Below are 17927 nucleotides of genomic sequence, written 5' to 3'. Positions count from 1 at the left end.
AACAACAGCATACCTAAAGTTGCTGCCCACTTAGTGAAGTACTGTATGGTATGCATGATGCACAATCCTGGGAAAGTTACCCTGACACCTTCTGGCAGTCTTGCACCGCTTTCCTTCCCTTTCAGGGTTCTCCATATGGATTTCATTGAAATGGAATGTGTCAACAATCTGAAATATTTGTTGGTGGTTGTTTGTGTATTCAGTAAATGGATTGAGGCATACCCCACTAGAGAGGATACAGCCATGGCAACTGCAAAGGCACTCTTGAAAGAGTTTTGCTATGTTTGATTTGGAGTGGCAATGGAAGTCACTTTAACTCGAAGGTTATCCAGTTGGTGTGTAATGGGTTACACATCAAGCAAAGGTTTCATGCAGCAAACCACCCACAATCCGCAGGTTTAGTTGAGAATATACAATGGTACTCTCAAACTGAAAATGGCAAAGATAAAAGCGAGCACAGGATTGCAGTTGCCAGATGTTTTACCCCTAGCCCTATTGTCCACAAGAGCCACAGTCCACTCTAGAACAGGACTGTCACCGTACAAGTTCGTTTTCAGGCGCCTGGCAAATGTTTGGGGTGTTCCGTGACCTCGTCGGTTCTCTGACATAGAATACCCTTTGTTTGTGGACTACCTCAATGAGTTGACAAAAAATGTGCGTTCTATCCACCAACAGATTTCTGAGACCTTACCGCAAACTCCAGTGGGGCCAAGCCACAAAATACAACCCGGGGATTGGGTCTTGGTGCGAATTTTCCAGAGGAAAAGCAGCTTGGAGCCGGGCTGAAGGGGAACCCTTCAAGTCCTCCTCATCACCAGAACAGTGATGGAGGGTCACGTTTTTACCATATAAATCCCCAACATAACATTCTGCTCGACCCATGCAGCATGAAGGTCCCTGTATAGGCCCTACGAGCTAAAACCTGGATATGTGCTATCTTGGCAATTTTTACCATACACAGTCAGTAAGTGATAGCCCACACATCCCTTGACACATCTGCACATAGGCCCAAGCCCAAAGCCCACTGCCTCATGTCATCATCTTCAATAATAAAGTCTACTATGCCCCGATATTCTTGAACATACATTTCTCTTGTGCCCAACACTGCAAGGCAGTTCGGGCGACCACGGAAACTTTCCACAGTTAGAAGAATAGCATCTCTCACCCACACGCAGGACCAGCTGGTACATCCTTGACATTTCATAATTCATTTTTATATTATGAAACTTTCCAAGCTTGCTTAAATGAAACCCAAGACAGCACCTTGCAATGATAGCACCTGTTTCAAGATCCGCTTTCATATATATTTTCAGAGAAACTTACGCAAAACATTTTCTTTGTTTATCATTTGCTGTCAAGCACCTACACCAGTGTGGGTCAAGCACCTACGTCAATGTGGTTTACCCATTCTGCATTGAACAGATATATAAGGCCTGCACCCCAGTTTGAGCTCAGAACTCTTCTGCAGTGCCATGCACGCTGTGGGTTCCCGGCCGGCCGTATATCTGCATTGGGCTTAGGAAGCCTACTCTCAGGTGGTAGAGCCCAATCTAGATTAACATTTTTTCCTATTTTTTGGCCTCTTCTCCTATGCTAGGTTTCTCATCCTCACCCAATTCATTGCAATTAATTTACCTATGACTCTTGATGGTTACGTTTTCTCATGTCAGGTTTGCCTTCTAGGCACATTGATTAATATATTTCTTTCGCTGTGCTAATGACTTAATGAATAAAAGTGCCATTTCAACGTAAGACCTTTGTTTCACATCCGTGTTCATTATTTTTAGATAAGCAGTGTTTGAGTGGCCCGTGACCACAACAGAAGGGAAATACTTACCCTTCATCAGGTGGCGACCACGAATCCATTGTGCGGAATGTTCCTACCTGCGGCGGACCTGTGACACTCCGGCGGATTGCCCACTGGGTAAGTCAGGGATATTTTTAGTTTTTTTCCTTGAATTACTCCGGTCCCTGGTATGTGGTAGTGAGGTGGGGACTTTGGGGTCTCTCTGTCTGACTCCTCGATCCCATGTAGCGATCTGTCTTGCCACGATTATCACCCTTTGTTTCTGTGTGTGGTCACGGCTCTCGCCTTTGTTTTAGATAGGTACAATGTCGGTTTTTATTACATACGTCTTGTGGTTATGTTTTCCTGTAGGTTTCCCGGTTTCAGTCCGGAGGTGATGTTCTCGGTTTGACTTCGAGCCCAGGTTCAAGTCCTGGCGGTTGTGATTGCATTGGGTTGTTTTCAATTTATCTCCCAGCCCAGGTTCGAATCCTGGTTCTAATTCTATTGGGTTTTATTGTATATCGCGGTTCAAGTCCTCATTGTGGTTATAAGGTTTTATTGTATATCGAGGTTCAAGTCCTCACGAGGTTTGAGTCCTCATTGTGGTTATAAGGTTTTATTGTATATCGAGCTTCAAGTCCTCACGAGGTTCGAGTCCACATTGTGGTTATTAGGTTTTATTGTGGTTCGAGGTTCAAGTCCTCATCGAGGTTCAAGTCCTCACTTGTGGTTCTCGAGGTTCAAGTCCTCACTCTGGGTATATTGCAGGTTTGAGTCCTCATTGTGTTCATATTGATATTGACTTTGCATTTGATTGACTGTCTTTTCACTCCGTTTTACTCCATCTGTATATTTTCTTATTCAAAAGGTTTTTTTCTATACTGTGGTTTCCTCATTCTGTCTGTGCTTTCTGGCTCAGGGTCCCTTTTTCAATGCGTGCATCCTTCCTTTGCCCGTTTTGTCCTTTCGGATCTCATTATTTCACGGGCTCCTCTCCTGTCTTCATCTCTTCTTTTAACGACCTCATTTTGCATGGATTGGGTGTAACATTATTATCTTTTATTAAACTCTTTCTTATCTGTAAGCGTTGTGTCTTTACCTGACACTCCTTTTTGGCTGCGCAGCTCGCTGCATCAAAAAGGGGAAGTCACTTGTGGTTACTTCGCAGCCTTCACCTTTTCACTTCTGTGGTTTCCAGCATGGCTGCCTCAGCTGTGCTGTCTTCGTTCGTCACTTTCTCCTTTTTTCTTCTAATTTCAGCCCTCACCCACTGCTTCTTTTCATTCTTCTTCTTTCTTTCTACCTCCTGCAATATACGCTACTCTCCCCTTCCTTGCACACTCGCTCCCTTTCTCTATGCACTGTTTCTACTGTTCGGCTTCACAACCGCGCCTCTGCCCCGCACCTCCTGTGGTCTCTCTCCTCGGTGATGCTGACATCTCTCTCCCTCTTGCTTTCTGATCTCGGGGTCTCTCGTAGTGAGATTCCATATCTAGGTCTGTAACTGTTCCACATTTATGTGTTTTTATTCTTCATAATACATCATATTTATTGCTTCATCATTTATTTTTCATTAATATGTCCTGTTTGGTGTTTGTTTTTCTGGTTTCATGTTTTACTGTCTTTGCTTTGTTACTTGCCTGGTGTCCTTCTAATAACGCTGTGCCTAGGTGCCTTTTTCATATCCCAGTCTCCGCCTCTCCTGTTGCTGTCCTGACACTTTCACACGCCCCTTAGGTGAGTGTCAGGCCGCCAGTTAGTAGCTGTCCTTGTTGCTGTCCTGACACTTTCACACCCACTAGCCGAGTGTCTGGACTGCCAGTTAGCAGGTGTCTGTGTTGCACTCACACGCCTCTTCATCTCTTGAACTTACAGCTCCTCTAGGTAGGTCACCCCTCCTACGACTCTCTTCATATTGCCTCCTTTTTTTACATCTACACATCCGTTCACGACGTATTTGTCTATCATTTGCCTCTGCAACTGCTAGCCAAAAGGGGGGAGAAGTATTCCTCCCTTGCTCCTTGCCACCTTCACCGCGCCCTCCCTGCCCGTTATGTCCAACACCCCCCCACGTATCATCAATTTCACTATCCATCTGGTGCACGGCATTGCTACAGCCGTCCATAATACCACTTCTAATGAAATAACTACCCTTACAGACCATTACAGTGACATCCTCCCCGCCACTTGGAAAATTGGGTGTCACCTTCACCCCCAATACCGCTTCTCTATGCTATTCTTGCCCGACCTATTTGTCGCTCACGCATGTGCATCTCTCTCCCCGCCACATCCAGACACAACCCGCCCTGGCCTGCTTTGGCCTGGCCACTTATCTAACTCTTCCACCCTATCCACCCACCACTCCGCTCCTTCTGCGCATTCCGGTCCTTCAGAACATTCCGCTACCTCCCTCATTGTGATTATCACTGACGGGGAGTCTTCACCAGACTCCACGCAGTCTGTGGCTTCATCTGAAGCAGCCTTTCTCCCACATCCTGACGCCCCTGCATCTCCCACACTCTCCGCTTTCATTATACCAACGCACATTCTCAAGACCACCTGGCATCCCCCTTAAGGGCACTTCTGCACGAGTATTCACAAGATCCTGCACCCCTGCCTGCCCTTGCAAGCCCACCCCCTTGCTGCCACTCTATATAAGGGAATGACTGACAACTCCCACGACAATACCCCACCTCAACTCAGGGTATACCTGATCAACAATCACTTTGTGGGTCTGCCAGATGGTCACCCCTCTTGCTTTATCCACGTGACACCCTTAACAAGTACTGTCCTTCTTGCGATATTCCAAGCCCTCGGTATTGACTATAGCCACACACGGCAGATCACGCTCCCAATGGCACCGGCATTTTCTTACCCCATTACATCAAAAACGTGTGCACCAAAGCACAATAACAAATAATATCTCCTGGCGCACTTCTGTACCATCTACCCTTCACGACCAAAGGCCCCATCCAGACAACATACGAAAAAATAATATTTGGCACTTCTGTGCACAAAACACCGGATTGGATCTACGTACGCATTTGCCTAATATATCCAGGCTTAGAAATACCCACCACGTTGACCACTTCGTGGCCACGGAATGCATTACAAAGTAAGATTATTACTGCCCTTGCCCGCCACAGTCTTGAATTCCCTGATTTCTCCCCTGAGGGAATATACACAGGACTTGAGGAATTAGATTTAAGACTAATAATTTACCTTATGGTTATTGACGCCATAGGAGACAAACTCATAAAAGACCTACATCCCAACTATCCCAATAACTAGTTGTAGAAAACATAGACAGGGTGCGCTTCCCCCTCCCCCGTAGTAACCACATTGCTCCTCTCAGGTTTACACCGTGTCACTCTCACACTAGTGTCCCTATGAATAGGATACTGAGTTCTGCAGTATATAAAACAACCACCGGCTTTCACATATATTTTATCTTACGACTCGAAGGTTGGGAGGGCCCCACCATGCTATCAAGCTTTTGGCCAAGATACCCACTTCAGTCTAAGATTGCTGACGCCTGTTTTGGCGGCCAGCTCCGCTTCCCTGGTTGCACTCCTGCACAGGACCACGAATTACAGGACGGTGTGTACCTCCGTGTCCTTGAGGGTGTAGGAGAAGAACGTATACCAGAGCTCAACTACAGACACTGAGAAAGAGAAGCAGAGGTAAAGTGGGTCTCACAACAACATCCTCCATTAAAAGATTTATCTTGCATTTACACATCAAATTGCTTCACTATGGCCACTCCTCTACAGCATGTCTTGAAAAGCTTCGGTGGGCAGGAACAATACATACTTAAACATTGTAGAGAACTTCACAAACTCACAAAAACATGAGTCACCCATGGCCCTCAGAAGGTAGTTTTGACAAGGTAATACTAGATCATGCTAACACCTTCCTAGACACCAAGTACTCCGGCACTACACTACAGAAGTGGAAGGCTACCCTAGATCTCTGGCGTATTTTCAAAGACAATGCGCAGGAGCATCCTGCCAGTATGCACACGTCCATGCCTACTGCTCCTCCGGCACCCCCACCATATCAGGCCAGCGGTATGTACACCAAGCGCGCCCACACTGAAAACACAGATCTACAGCCTACCATCAATGACCTACCAGCTGTTGGATCCCATCTACCCCAAGATGATTCACCTCCCCCACCAGACTCCCCTCCACACAATGTGTAGCACACCTCCAGCTGCACCATGCGTCACCAGCAGCGGCCCAATGATACACGCCACATTGCCAGGAATATCAGGACAAATGGACGCCCAATTTACACTAAAACTCACGCCAACCTCCAACTCTGTAGATCGCCAGGCAGACGAGGACTCAGAAAGCGATGGGGCTTCTAGTGTTTCACACGCAGCTCCCGCATGTCACTTCCCTTCATTCTTCAATGAGGATTGTGAGTTCTCAGGCACAGCAACTAGAAATTACTGCCCGTTCATCTTTCCCGAACAGCAGCAGTTCCCTTCCAGTACACAGACCCACTATAATGGGCGGCTGCCCCTTACTCCTGATCACAAGCCAAAGAGAGAACACTTCCCAATGCCCCCGCCAATATTCAATGGAGAAACAAGGGATAGTGAACTGCGTCCCTCTGAGGCAGTCACAGAGACAGACATTAGTAGGTGGAGCACAGAGCTAGACTTATTTCAAAGAATAGGAAAAGGGCCAGGGGATATGTCATGCGAACAACACGTACCTTGCCCTACTGACCGAATGGCACACATTCGGCGGTTGTCTATAAGTGTAAACCAGGTGAAAGGTAAACTCGCAGAACTACTGAATGACACGGGCCACTTTGGTAAACAGCACCGGCCAACACTCAATGAATTGGCCAGCGCAGCAGGCCCAGCGGCGCTGCACAATAGTGAGGTCTCAACCACCGCGGCACAGGAGGTACCATTGATAAACTTCCATGGGGAAGCCCAAAGCCCATTCACACCCCTGTCCAACACGGCAGCCACAAAACCAGCTAACTTATATCCAGAATAGCTACAAGCAACACCACCTCCACCACCAGCGCTTACATGACAGACCCCACCTGCCCCTACGCTGCCATCTGGACCCCCAGCACCACAGACAGCATGGAACGCTCTGGACCCACTCTCGTTGGGCCCTATCTCACTCCCAGTAGAAAGAGTGATGCAGAAAGTTAGGAAGAGACAAACAGAGGCTAAAAAACTGACAGTGTTAGGTTCACACGGATGCCCATACGAATATGATATCTCAGGTTTGGCATGCCTGCGTGGCACCAGGTCACGAAATGTGCACCCAATGCTTCTTAGCAAGCAGCCCCGACCACAGACTGATGGCCTGACACCAAACGAAATAGTGATACTTGGAGAGGGGTCAGACTACTATGTCAACCCCTTCACAGATAATTTGGCGGGATGGACAGAAGCCAATGTACCCCAAATTAACATTTGTCCTAGAGAATGATCATTTGACCCACAAGACATGGCAACTGCCAAGGAATGCATCTTGGAGGGGACAGGGGATGATGACTGGGACTATGACTATATGCGTCCAGGCCTACGGGTCTGGCAGAAGTATGCACGTAAATATGACCTCACACGACCCACAGGGGTAACATACCAGATGCCACTGTTGTATAAAAATACCATTGACTCGCCCTTATATGTCCCATGGTCTCAAATGGACAAAGAGAATCTCAAAAAGCTTCTCCCACCCCTCACAGAGGGTGCTGGCAAATGGATAGCGGCCCTGGAAAAAAATACCGCAGGCGTCAACTTAGGGATAGGTGATATGAAGAGTCTGCTCATCTCCATAATGGGAGAAGAAGCAGAGAGCATCTTCAAAAGCGTCAGTCAGAACATTAAAACGAAGTATGATAGGGACTCATTTAACAAAATAAGATCACAGGTCTGGGCCAAACTGCATATAAAATTTCCAGATGTCCCGGACGTTGGATCCCTCATGTCACTGACAATGCAAGTGAGCGAGGATCCAATTGACTTTATTTCAAGAATTAAGGAAGAATGGCATCAGGAGTTAGGAGACAAATGGAACGCAACAGGAGGGAAGAGCAGGCTTTTCTACCACATGGTCAAGAAAGGACTGCCTGAAGACATACAGGACAAGTTGGATGGATTTGTAGCAATGGAAGCAAAACCATGGCCTGAGATACAGGATCACATTATACATTTCTGCAAAAAGAGGCAAGAACAGGAAAAGAATAGACAGCGAGCCATAGAAAATGCAGCTGCAATGTTAGTGCAACAGAAACTTAATAAGAAAAAGGACACACCAGACACAGTCATGTTAGCTGCACCTGTCAGTCAGATGACTGCAGTCACCACATTTCCCCAGGCTGCCATGAATGCACTGACAGGCAACACACAGCCTGCCCCACAACAGATGCAAACTCAGCCTGCCGTACAATATGTACAAACCCAGCCACAGCCTGCTGTACAGTACGTGCAGCCACAGCCCCCCGTACAATACATGCCAGCACATCCCGCTTACAGCAATGACCAACAACATTATTACAACAACAACACACTCCAGCATCTTGCGCTGGAAAAGACGTGCATTTCTTAAATCAGATGGGACGCCTGTGATTCACAGGCAGTTATTGGAAGAACTAATAGAGGCCCTCACAGCCAGCTGAGGTAGCTGTAGTCAAATGTGCAGCACACACTAATGGTCAAGATTTTGTCTCTAGAGGTAACGCTTTGGCAGACTGGGCAGCAAAAGCCTTAGCCAGAGGCCCCCCACCTGTAGCTGCACCAGATGCTCAGTACGCCTCTATCCTACTTGCCCAAACGGTATCTCCAGCAGAGCACATAGACACGAATGAAGGTACACCCGACACAAGCACCCCTTACACTATCGATAACACGCAACAATATGATCACATCGCCCAACTACATCTCAGAGAAATACAAGAAAGTGCACCAGATCAAGAAAAAGAGTTATGGCAGAAGAGGGGAGTACAGCAGGACCCTGCTGATTTCATTTATAGGCAGACCATGACTAGAAAGCCTGCCATGCCACAAGCCTTACTGCAAGTGGCACTGGATCAACTACACCTTCCCACACACATCTCCCGATATAAAATGTCCACAACATTACAAACGGACTGGTTCATTCCCAATGCCCACGAGCAAATACAACTCTTTGTTATTAAATGCCTCATCTGCCAACTAAATTCACCAAACCCAACTCTCAAAACACCTCCACCATCCCTAAACCCTCTGGCCCCTTCAAAGAACTCCACATCGACTATGTCGACATGATTGATCGATGTCAAAATTACCGATATCTCATTGTGTTAGAATGCCCATTCTGGAAGCTGGACCATGTGTCCACTGCGATGCCGAAGCAGCAGCCACATTCCTACTCCGTGAGGTCATTTCCCGATGGGGCGTGCCCGATGCCCTCCGGACCGATAACGGAAGTCATTTTTCAAACGCTATTTTTTCCTCCCTGACAACAATATTAGGCATTAGACACAAACTAACATCAGCCTATCACCCACAAAACAATGGCGTTTGTGGGCCCTCAACGGCTTGCTCAAAAATAAAATAAGCAAAATAAGCGCCACAATTGGTAAGAAATGGCTCTACTGCCTCCCAATTGCCCTCTTTTCACTAAGAAATTCCCCAAGTTCGGATCATTACCTCACGCCACATCAGCTTGTCACCGGGCGATCAATAAATGTAACTGTCCCATCTACTATGGCCCAAAACAGATAGTGAGTCATCCTCTGAGATTGTTAAAGCAGAGCTTTACGACTATTTGTGTAATTCCTTTCTACCCAGGTATCCAAAAGGAAGGAGAAGGGCCCCATCGATCCTGAGCTCCCACCAATCCGTCTTGGATCTTTGATATTTGTCCGGAAAAATGTCCAACGCTGGAAGGACCCAAAGTTTGAGGGCCCGTACAAGGTCACTGATTCCTCACCAACTGCTGTTCGGATAGCTAAAAAGAAGGCATGGATCCATCGCCGCGATATCAGACTCGACCCTGCACCTCAGCAGCACCAGACAATGGACTGAAAGAAGAAAATGACATGCCCTTGGTCCCCCTGAATGAGGACAGTGGCTTCCCTTCCACTGTCAATGAGGACGAAGATGACACTCACGTGCTGCTCCATGAGTACAGCAGCCGCAATGCAAAGATATGTATTGGTTCTATATTAATATAATGTATCATTGTTGCAGTGCCTTTAGCAACATTTAATTTGTACATTTTTTTCATCACGGTAAAGGGTTACTTTCCTCAAAATGCAGCTAGCAACAATGCCATGGCACCTACAACACCACCCACTGTACCAGCGGTCACCCATAGCCGACAAGTTGCACACAACAACGCACTAGGTCCAACACACCCTGCCAGGGACACTAGCAACTTCCATCCCAGGTGACAGAGATACTACATGGAATGGCACTGTTGATCTCACAATACAGCCACAAGCATTCCTCCAACGCCCTTCCCGCCACTGCAGAGTACGTCGATTCGCTATTTCTCCCCGCAGAACTAAGCCCCTAATCCCCCACAAACCCTTATGGCAGAGGACCGAGTACAAGACATTCCAACATCTAGTAGAAATACAGGAGGATCTAGGGCCCATACTAGGTCCAGAGCAGTCAATAACAGATCATTGGGTCCACTATTAGACAACTTCTGGTATAAAGATATGACAGCAGTGGGAAAAACTGTAACAAATGACTCCTGCTATGTATTTTCTTACATCCCCCATGCGGTTGGTGCAGACAGACTCCTTTTCCCTAAAGAAGTCCACCCAGACATTACCAAATGCCTCCTGCACTTGTATCTTTGCCGCATAGAGGGCCAAATTCAGGTCATTGCGGCCAACATATCCACAGCATTTGTAAACACCTCAAAATGGGACTACACCGACAATTTCCAAAAAGTTATCTCAGACCCAACTGGCCTCGAGGAAATAATACAAGCAATGCGTAGGTCACTAATAAGAAATATGGACACTAAGGCACATATAATTAGGGAACGTGGATGGATATCCTCAACACAGCCCCCTTCCCGATGCGATGGGACACTAAGAGGCAGATACACACGTGCTGGCTGGTCATGTCAAAATAGAACAGTGCTACGCCTGTGGTCACATATCTTCTATGACAACAAGTGGAATGGTCCCGGCTTCGTGGTCTGCAAAGCATCATCTTTAGGCCCCCCCTGGGTGGATTCAGATTGGGAGGAAGGGATTGACTGGGACGTTGAGGAGGAATGTGAAGGAGTTTGGGCTCAGGAGGGCAAGAGATACACCTGGGGAGGGGAAGAAACGTACATACCTAAAAAGGTATTTAAACTAAAAAATCCTCTTCTTTGCTTCATAGGTAATGGCTCTGTACGTGTTGGCCGTAACACAGATTGCAACAACACTATCTTTAATTTTGATATGGAGGTCGGCACCCCCACTCTGATGGACTACTACTGGGCTTGCGGAGAACGCCTCCATCTCCAACTACCTCCTAATTGGAATGGCCTCTGCTTCTTGGTGACTCTGCATGAAGTACACCTGGTCGTCCCGGCCACCAATGCCTCCCATATCAATTTGCACCCAATGACTGGCGATGTCACTTTCCTCCACCGCCACCGGCGATCAGCTCAATACTTTGCAAACGATCCCTATGATGACATTCCTCTAGAATTCCACCTCTTTAACGATGCCCAGGTCTTCTTTGGAGGGCTTGTTCCACTTTTCCAGACTAAAGCAAATGCCAGATGGCTCGAGGTAACACGCTGTGAGGTGATGAAGGCCATCAACAGCACTAGGGATGGGCTAAATGCAATTAGAGAAGAGCTGCGCCCCTTAAGACTAATGGTTCTAGAGCACTGCTATGTTCTGGACATGCTGACTGCTAAAGATAGTGGAGTCTGTCATCGGATAGGAAAATCTTGCTGCACGTTCATACCGGGAAACGACGAGGAGAATGAATCAATAACAAGGGCCATTGAGGAATTTACCAACTTGGGAAAGAAGATGGCTGAGGAAGGAGGTGCCCCTGCAGACGTTTTTCCGGACTGGTTCGACTTTGGCTGGATGCCTTCATGGCTAACGGCAATACTGAAATTAGTAATACCCATAGTGGGAATTATGTGTTGCGTCTTTCAGATAGGGATCCACTGTGTAAAAAAATTCAGCACCAAGGTAGTAGGTATGAATTACGCTAGCACAGGGATTTACCGGGCAAAACAGTATGAGGACATGGACCGTGCCCCAGGAGATGGGAATGGGATGCAATTAGAAATGAGTGAGCTTGGAGCACCTGACGCTCTTTATTTTTAAAAAAAATATCTTTATTGCATTTTTATCTTTCCTGTTACATAGGTACTAAGGATCAGCACATATTCCATTTATAACAAAATCCTTGATATTATGTCGCAGTTACATCAATCCAATTATTTAAATCACAGAATTATGACATAGTGCATATTAACTTCGCAGGGATTGTTGTGCGTTTGTAAAGTATCATAGGCAGTATCTGCCCCCCTGTCCTGACGTCTCATCATTAAGTAGCTGGACATATCAGTCAAATGCGCCCCTTCCGTATTGCAATCTATAGTACTTTAGCTTGTCTGCCTCAGCTCCAACAGTGAAATCTTCACACAGTTATTTCTGAACAGGAAATTATGTGAGTACCGCCACCTGTTTACCAGTTGCGTACATTTCGTTTCTTCTTGTCTGTCTTTTCTGCAATTTTTCGTCTCTTATGTGTTTTCCCCTGTTCCCTGTTTTTCTTTCTCTTTCCTTCCTCTCTTATATCTACTAACGTTAAACCACAACCAGTTAGAACTCATCAAAATCGAAAAGAAAAAAAAAGACATCAATTATCAATTGGAATATTTAGCCAGTGTGTATAATGCCATCCGAGTTCAGTCACGCCTATGTTTGTATAACCGTAGTGAATGTGAGTTGCCGTATCTGTCCTGTGTATTGGTGTATGGACACTAGTGTATCTTATTGCAGGAGTCGTGTTCTTTAACTGTGTATAAGGAATGCTAGGTCATTATCCAACCCAACTGCCGTGGCCAAGGTGCTCTGCATTCGCAGCGTGACAGCTCCGCTCAAGAGACTTATCAGGTAGTGTTAACCGCCCGTTGCCCAGGGGGTGTGTCCAATGGGGCACTAGACTGCAACAGTGCTTTGAGGGCATCGTCCCAGGGCTGTGCTATGGGATATTTCCGCAACCCCGCTGTTTCTTCCCTGTGTAGGATTGTGCTTTCAGCCCGTGCCCAGACCTTTAAGGATTTCAACCAATGGCGTGCTGCTGGAGGGTCTGTATGTTTCCACCTCTTTGTAAAGCACCTGACGCTCTTTATGACATACCTATCGCTCCCCCACTTCCCCCAGGTAGAAACACCCTGAACGAGGCCCTTGCAGCTGTTCGATACGAATGTCTGCTTAATAGATCAGGTGCAGAATATGTCAAAATACTTATTAGGTCAGATGGATAATATGTCGACGTAAGGGAACAACAACAGGGCGGATTCAAGTGCTACGGTAATGACACGCCCTGGAAGCCCCCACTAGCAGAAGGATCACCAAGATACTCTGTAAGATGTATGTTAAAAAATGAACAAGAGGAGGGAAATGATGGAGGGTCACGTTTTACCATTTAAATTCCCAACATAACATTCTGCTCGACCCATGCAGCATGAAGGTCCCTGTATAGGCCCTACGAGCTAAAACCTGGATATGTGCTATCTTGGCAATTTTTACCATACACAGTCAGTAAGTGATAGCCCACACATCCCTTGACACATCTGCACATAGGCCCAAGCCCAAAGCCCACTGCCTCATGTCATCATCTTCGATAATAAAGTCTACTAGGCCCCGATATTCTTGAACATACATTTCTCTTGTGCCCAACACTGTGAGGCAGCCCGGGCGACCACGGAAACTTTACACAGTTACAAGAATAGCATATCTCACCCACACGCAGGACCAGCTGGTACATCCTCGACATTTCATAAGTATTGCTTGCTTCATTTTTATATTATGAAACTTTCCAAGCTTGCTTAAACGAAACCCAAGACAGCACCTTGCAATGATAGCACCTGTTTCAAGATCCGCTTTCATATATATTTTCCGAGAAACTTACGCAAAAATGTTTCTTTGTTTATCATTTGCTGTCAAGCACCTACGTCAATGTGGGTCTAGCACCTACGTCAATGTGGTTTACCCATTCTGCATTGAACAGATATATAAGGCCTGCACCCCAGTTTGAGCTCAGAACTCTTCTGCAGTGCCATGCACGCTGTGGGTTCCCGGCCGGCCGTATATCTGCATTGGGCTTAGGAAGCCTACTCTCAGGTGGTAGAGCCCAATCTAGATTAAAATCTTTTTCTTTTTTGGCCTCTTCTCCGATGCTAGGTTTCTCATCCTCACCCAATTCATTGCAAATAATTTACCTTAATACCTATGACTCTTGACGGTTACGTTTTCTCACGTCAGGTTTGCCTTCTAGGCACTTGCACGTTTATTAAAATGTATTTTGTGTTGCTATTTCTGATGGATTGAAATTATGATTTTGATGTTATTTCTGAGCTAATGAATTGATGAATATATTTATTTTGCTGTGCTAATGACTTAATGAATAAAAGTGTCACTTCAACGTAAGACCTTTGTTTCACATCTGTGTTTATTATTTTTAGATAAGCAGTGTTTGAGTGGCCCGTGACCACAACAGAAGGGAAATACTTACCCTTCATCACAGCAGTGAAGGTCGACGGCTGGAAGAACTGGATCCACAGTACCCACTGTAAGTGGGTACCCCTGCTGTTGCCTTATGACCAGTGGGTACTTGATGGGATTGGCGACTCTGAGATGGAGCAGGTACCGCGCTGCATTCCCTTTTCGGATGCATGCCTGAAGTGGGCAACAACTGAGGAAGCGAGCCACGCTGTGCTGACTGAGGTGGTGCCACCTGAGATTAGGGCCATCCAGGAGCCCCAGCCTGTTGGTCCACCTGTGCTGGAGTCCCAGCCTGTTGGCTCGTCTGTGTCTGAGCCTTTGCCCCTTGGTCCCTTTGAGCATGACCCCATTTTTCCTGACACCTCTGTGCCTGGAGTGATGAGTTGCAATTTACGCCCCGCCGGAGGAACATTGCACCAAAGGAAAAGTTAGATTAGTAGGGATGGACTGCATTGCTGAGGAATAGGGCGAACATACTCTGCCCGTGGTACCAACGATAGCTTGGGGAAAGGGAGATTGGTGCATTGTTCGGACAGTGAATGATCAGGGCAAAAGGACTGTGATTCTCAAGAAAGAAATACTGTGCCCTGCAACGTGGGATCTGGATCTGAGCTAGACAGACAGCTCCACCGCCGGTGCTCAACAGCGCCTACGCCTGATGAACAATAGGAGTCCACCAGCGGGACTCAGATGGTCGCTGGGAATACTGTCCCATTTCTTTGTTTCATCCCCATTTGGCTCCAGTTGTAAGTCTTTTCCTCTGGGTTCAGTAAATTAAAGGAGAGAGATGTACCCCTTTGCCAGCCCCATTCGGGAGGAAGAACAGCCCTTTGCAGTTCCACGTTCTGAATGGAACGGGCCTGTTTGGTCCACTTGGTCTGTTAAAAGCAAAATTGTTTTTGTAACTATTATTGTGATCTCGCTAATAATTCTTGGAATAGCGTATTTCCTTGAGGAGAAATATCCTGTACATACTTTGATTGGTAGTACACCTGTTCCGCCTGAACATATATTTGTTACTTTGGACACTCACAAAGAGGAGCACCGAAAGTCCTATAAAGATAATGTGTTTATTCAGACTCTGCACCAAACTAGGGCTGGAGGTAGTTGGCGTATCGCCACTACGCAGAATTTTGGGAAAAATGTGTGGAAAACGAGCGCACGTCCTGAGGGTCCGTGTGCCCGGGACAGGGGTCCCTCGTGCCTGGGCAGGCTCCCCGATCTCCCCGGCCTGGCTGAGTTGAGAAACAGGGACCGGTCCGGGGCCTTGGTTTCGGTCAGGGCCTGGGGTTTGGGAGCCCCCGTCCTGCGGCCTGCCAAGTGTCCATCTGCCCAGGACAAGGGTCCCTAGTGCAGAGCCCCGGAGACCTGCAAGGCTCCATTGGTCCCGGGCAGTCCTCCCCCGGGCGGCTGGGCCCCAGGAGTGTCTGCAGGCCTCCCCATGCCAGAGGCCCAGCATGGGGTCTCCGAGCCCACCCGAGCCCTGCAGCCCCAGAGCCCTGCAGCCCCGGATCTCTGCAGCCCCCGAGCCCTGCAGCTCTGAGCCCTGCAGCCCCCGAGCCCTGCAGCCCCCGAGCCCTGCAGCCCCCAAGCCCTGCAGCCCCTGAGCCCTGCAAGGGCAGGCGGACCCCTCCAGCGAAGGCTCGGGGCAGGCAGATTGGCATTATTTCGGTCCCGGCCATCTGGTCGCACCTCTCCCCTCAGCCATCTGGTCGCACGCAATGATTTCCAATGGGACTTCCAGATGGCCGGGCTGGCCTGGAAGTCCCGATGAAGGCTCATTTGCCTCCCGTATCCCAGCCAGGGCTCCAGGAGGTCGGGCACGTTCACGCCTAGGGTCTCCTGAGCCTCACGGTGCGCACTGGTTCCCAGAAAGAGGGGTAGCCTTCCTCCGGATTACTAGGGGCAGGGTATGCCGGGACACCCCTCCCGGGCTGGCGGTTCTCTGCCGGGAACCAGATGGGCTTTCCCCGGGCAACACCTCCCTAGGCGTCAGGGGCTCCCTCCTCCGGCCTGCGGTGTGGAAAAGTGCCTAGGACGAGCCCCATGGTTCCCAGGCAGTCATCCCTCGGGCGTCCGGGCCCGAGAGCTCCGGTGGTCCTTCCCCAGGCTTGAGTCCCAGCCGGGGTGCCCGAGCCCCCGGGAAGCGGCGTGGGCAGATGGGAATCCTTTCGGTCCTGGCCATCTGGTCGCACCTCTCCCCTCGGCCATCTGGCCGCATGCAGTGCTTTCCAAAGGGGCAACCAGATACCGGCCTCCCCACCACAGGCTACGTCCTCAGTCCTGCTGCGTGGCAGGCTGCCCGAACGAGGTCCTGCGGGCCTGGGGAGGCTTTCCCTTTGCCTCTGGGCCCGAGAGCCCCGCCTGAGACCAGGTGCCCTGCCGGGCCCCGGCTCTTGTGCTCCAGCCCTGGGCCCCGTCCCCCAGCCTGCTGCCCCGCCAAAGGCCCAGTACAGGGTTCCATCGTGCCCGGGGAGCCTCCCCTTGCTCGGCTGGGTTCAGGGGCACCCTGTGGCCCCGGGGAGGGGAGCCTCCCCACCCCGGGCTCCATCCTCAGTCCCGCCGCATGGCAGGGTGCCTGGGATGGTGTCCGGCGGTCCCAGGGAAGCTTCCCCTGTGCCTTCGGTCCTAGGAGCCCCGGCTGGGTCCAGGGGCCCCACCAGGCCCCGGGTAGGGTGATCCGGACCCCGTCCCCCGGCCTGCCGGCCCACCAAAGGCCTGGGACGGGGTTCTGTCGTGTACGGGGAGCCTCCCCCTGCTCGGCTGGGTTCTGCAGCTCCCAAGGGCCCCAGGGAGGGCGGCCTCCCCACCCTGGGCTCCGTCCTCAATCCTGCCGCGTGGCAGGGTGCCCGGGATGGGGTTCCCAGCGAGGGCTCCCGGAGGTCGGGTACATTCACGCCTTGGGTCCCCTCTGTCACCTTGTGTGCACGGATTACAAGAAAGGGGGGTAATTTTCCTCCGGGTTACTAGGGAGAGAGTCAGTCAGACCTCCGTGAGGTCCGGCGATTCGGAAACAGGAGAAGGCAGCACCCGGGCCCGCCGGCCGGGGCCCCCAGGGGTACGCACCTGCCTCTCAGCCCCTTCCCGATGGTCCCTTTTCTCCGAGTTTGCTGGGTCAGACCTCCCCGAGGTCCGGCGATCCTAAGACAGGGGAAGGAAGCACCTGGGCCTGCCCGCTGGGGCCCCCAGGTTCCCAGGTACGCACCTGCCTCTCAGCCCCTTCCCGATGGTCCTTTTTCTCTGAGTTTGCTCGGTCAGACCTACGTGAGGTCCGGCAATTCTGAGGTGGGGGAAGGCAGCACCCGGGCCCGCCCGCCGGGGCCCCCAGGGGCCCAGGTCTGCTCCTGCCTCTCGGCCCCTTCCAGATAGGCCTCTCCTTTGAGCCTACTCACCCAGGGAGCAGGCAGGG

General features: G+C 49.4%; 1 protein-coding gene across 1 annotated transcript; it reads left to right on the top strand.

Annotated features, from left to right (window-relative positions):
- The first annotated feature begins 1802 nt into the window (after positions 1-1802).
- LOC146859611 (uncharacterized) lies at positions 1803-14435 on the top strand. Its single transcript, XM_085646606.1, has 2 exons — positions 1803-1924; positions 9600-14435. The coding sequence occupies exon 2, from the start codon at positions 10346-10348 to the stop codon at positions 12107-12109; it is 1764 nt and encodes a 587-aa protein (XP_085502732.1). The 5' UTR covers positions 1803-1924; positions 9600-10345; the 3' UTR covers positions 12110-14435.
- The last annotated feature ends 3492 nt before the right edge of the window (positions 14436-17927 follow it).

Source organism: Triturus cristatus, chromosome 3_1 (genome assembly GCF_964204655.1).
Source record: "Triturus cristatus chromosome 3_1, aTriCri1.1, whole genome shotgun sequence".
NCBI lineage: Eukaryota > Metazoa > Chordata > Amphibia > Caudata > Salamandridae > Triturus > Triturus cristatus.
The sequence above is the reverse complement of the archived record's forward strand: the minus strand, read 5'-3'. Positions and strand labels throughout refer to the sequence as shown.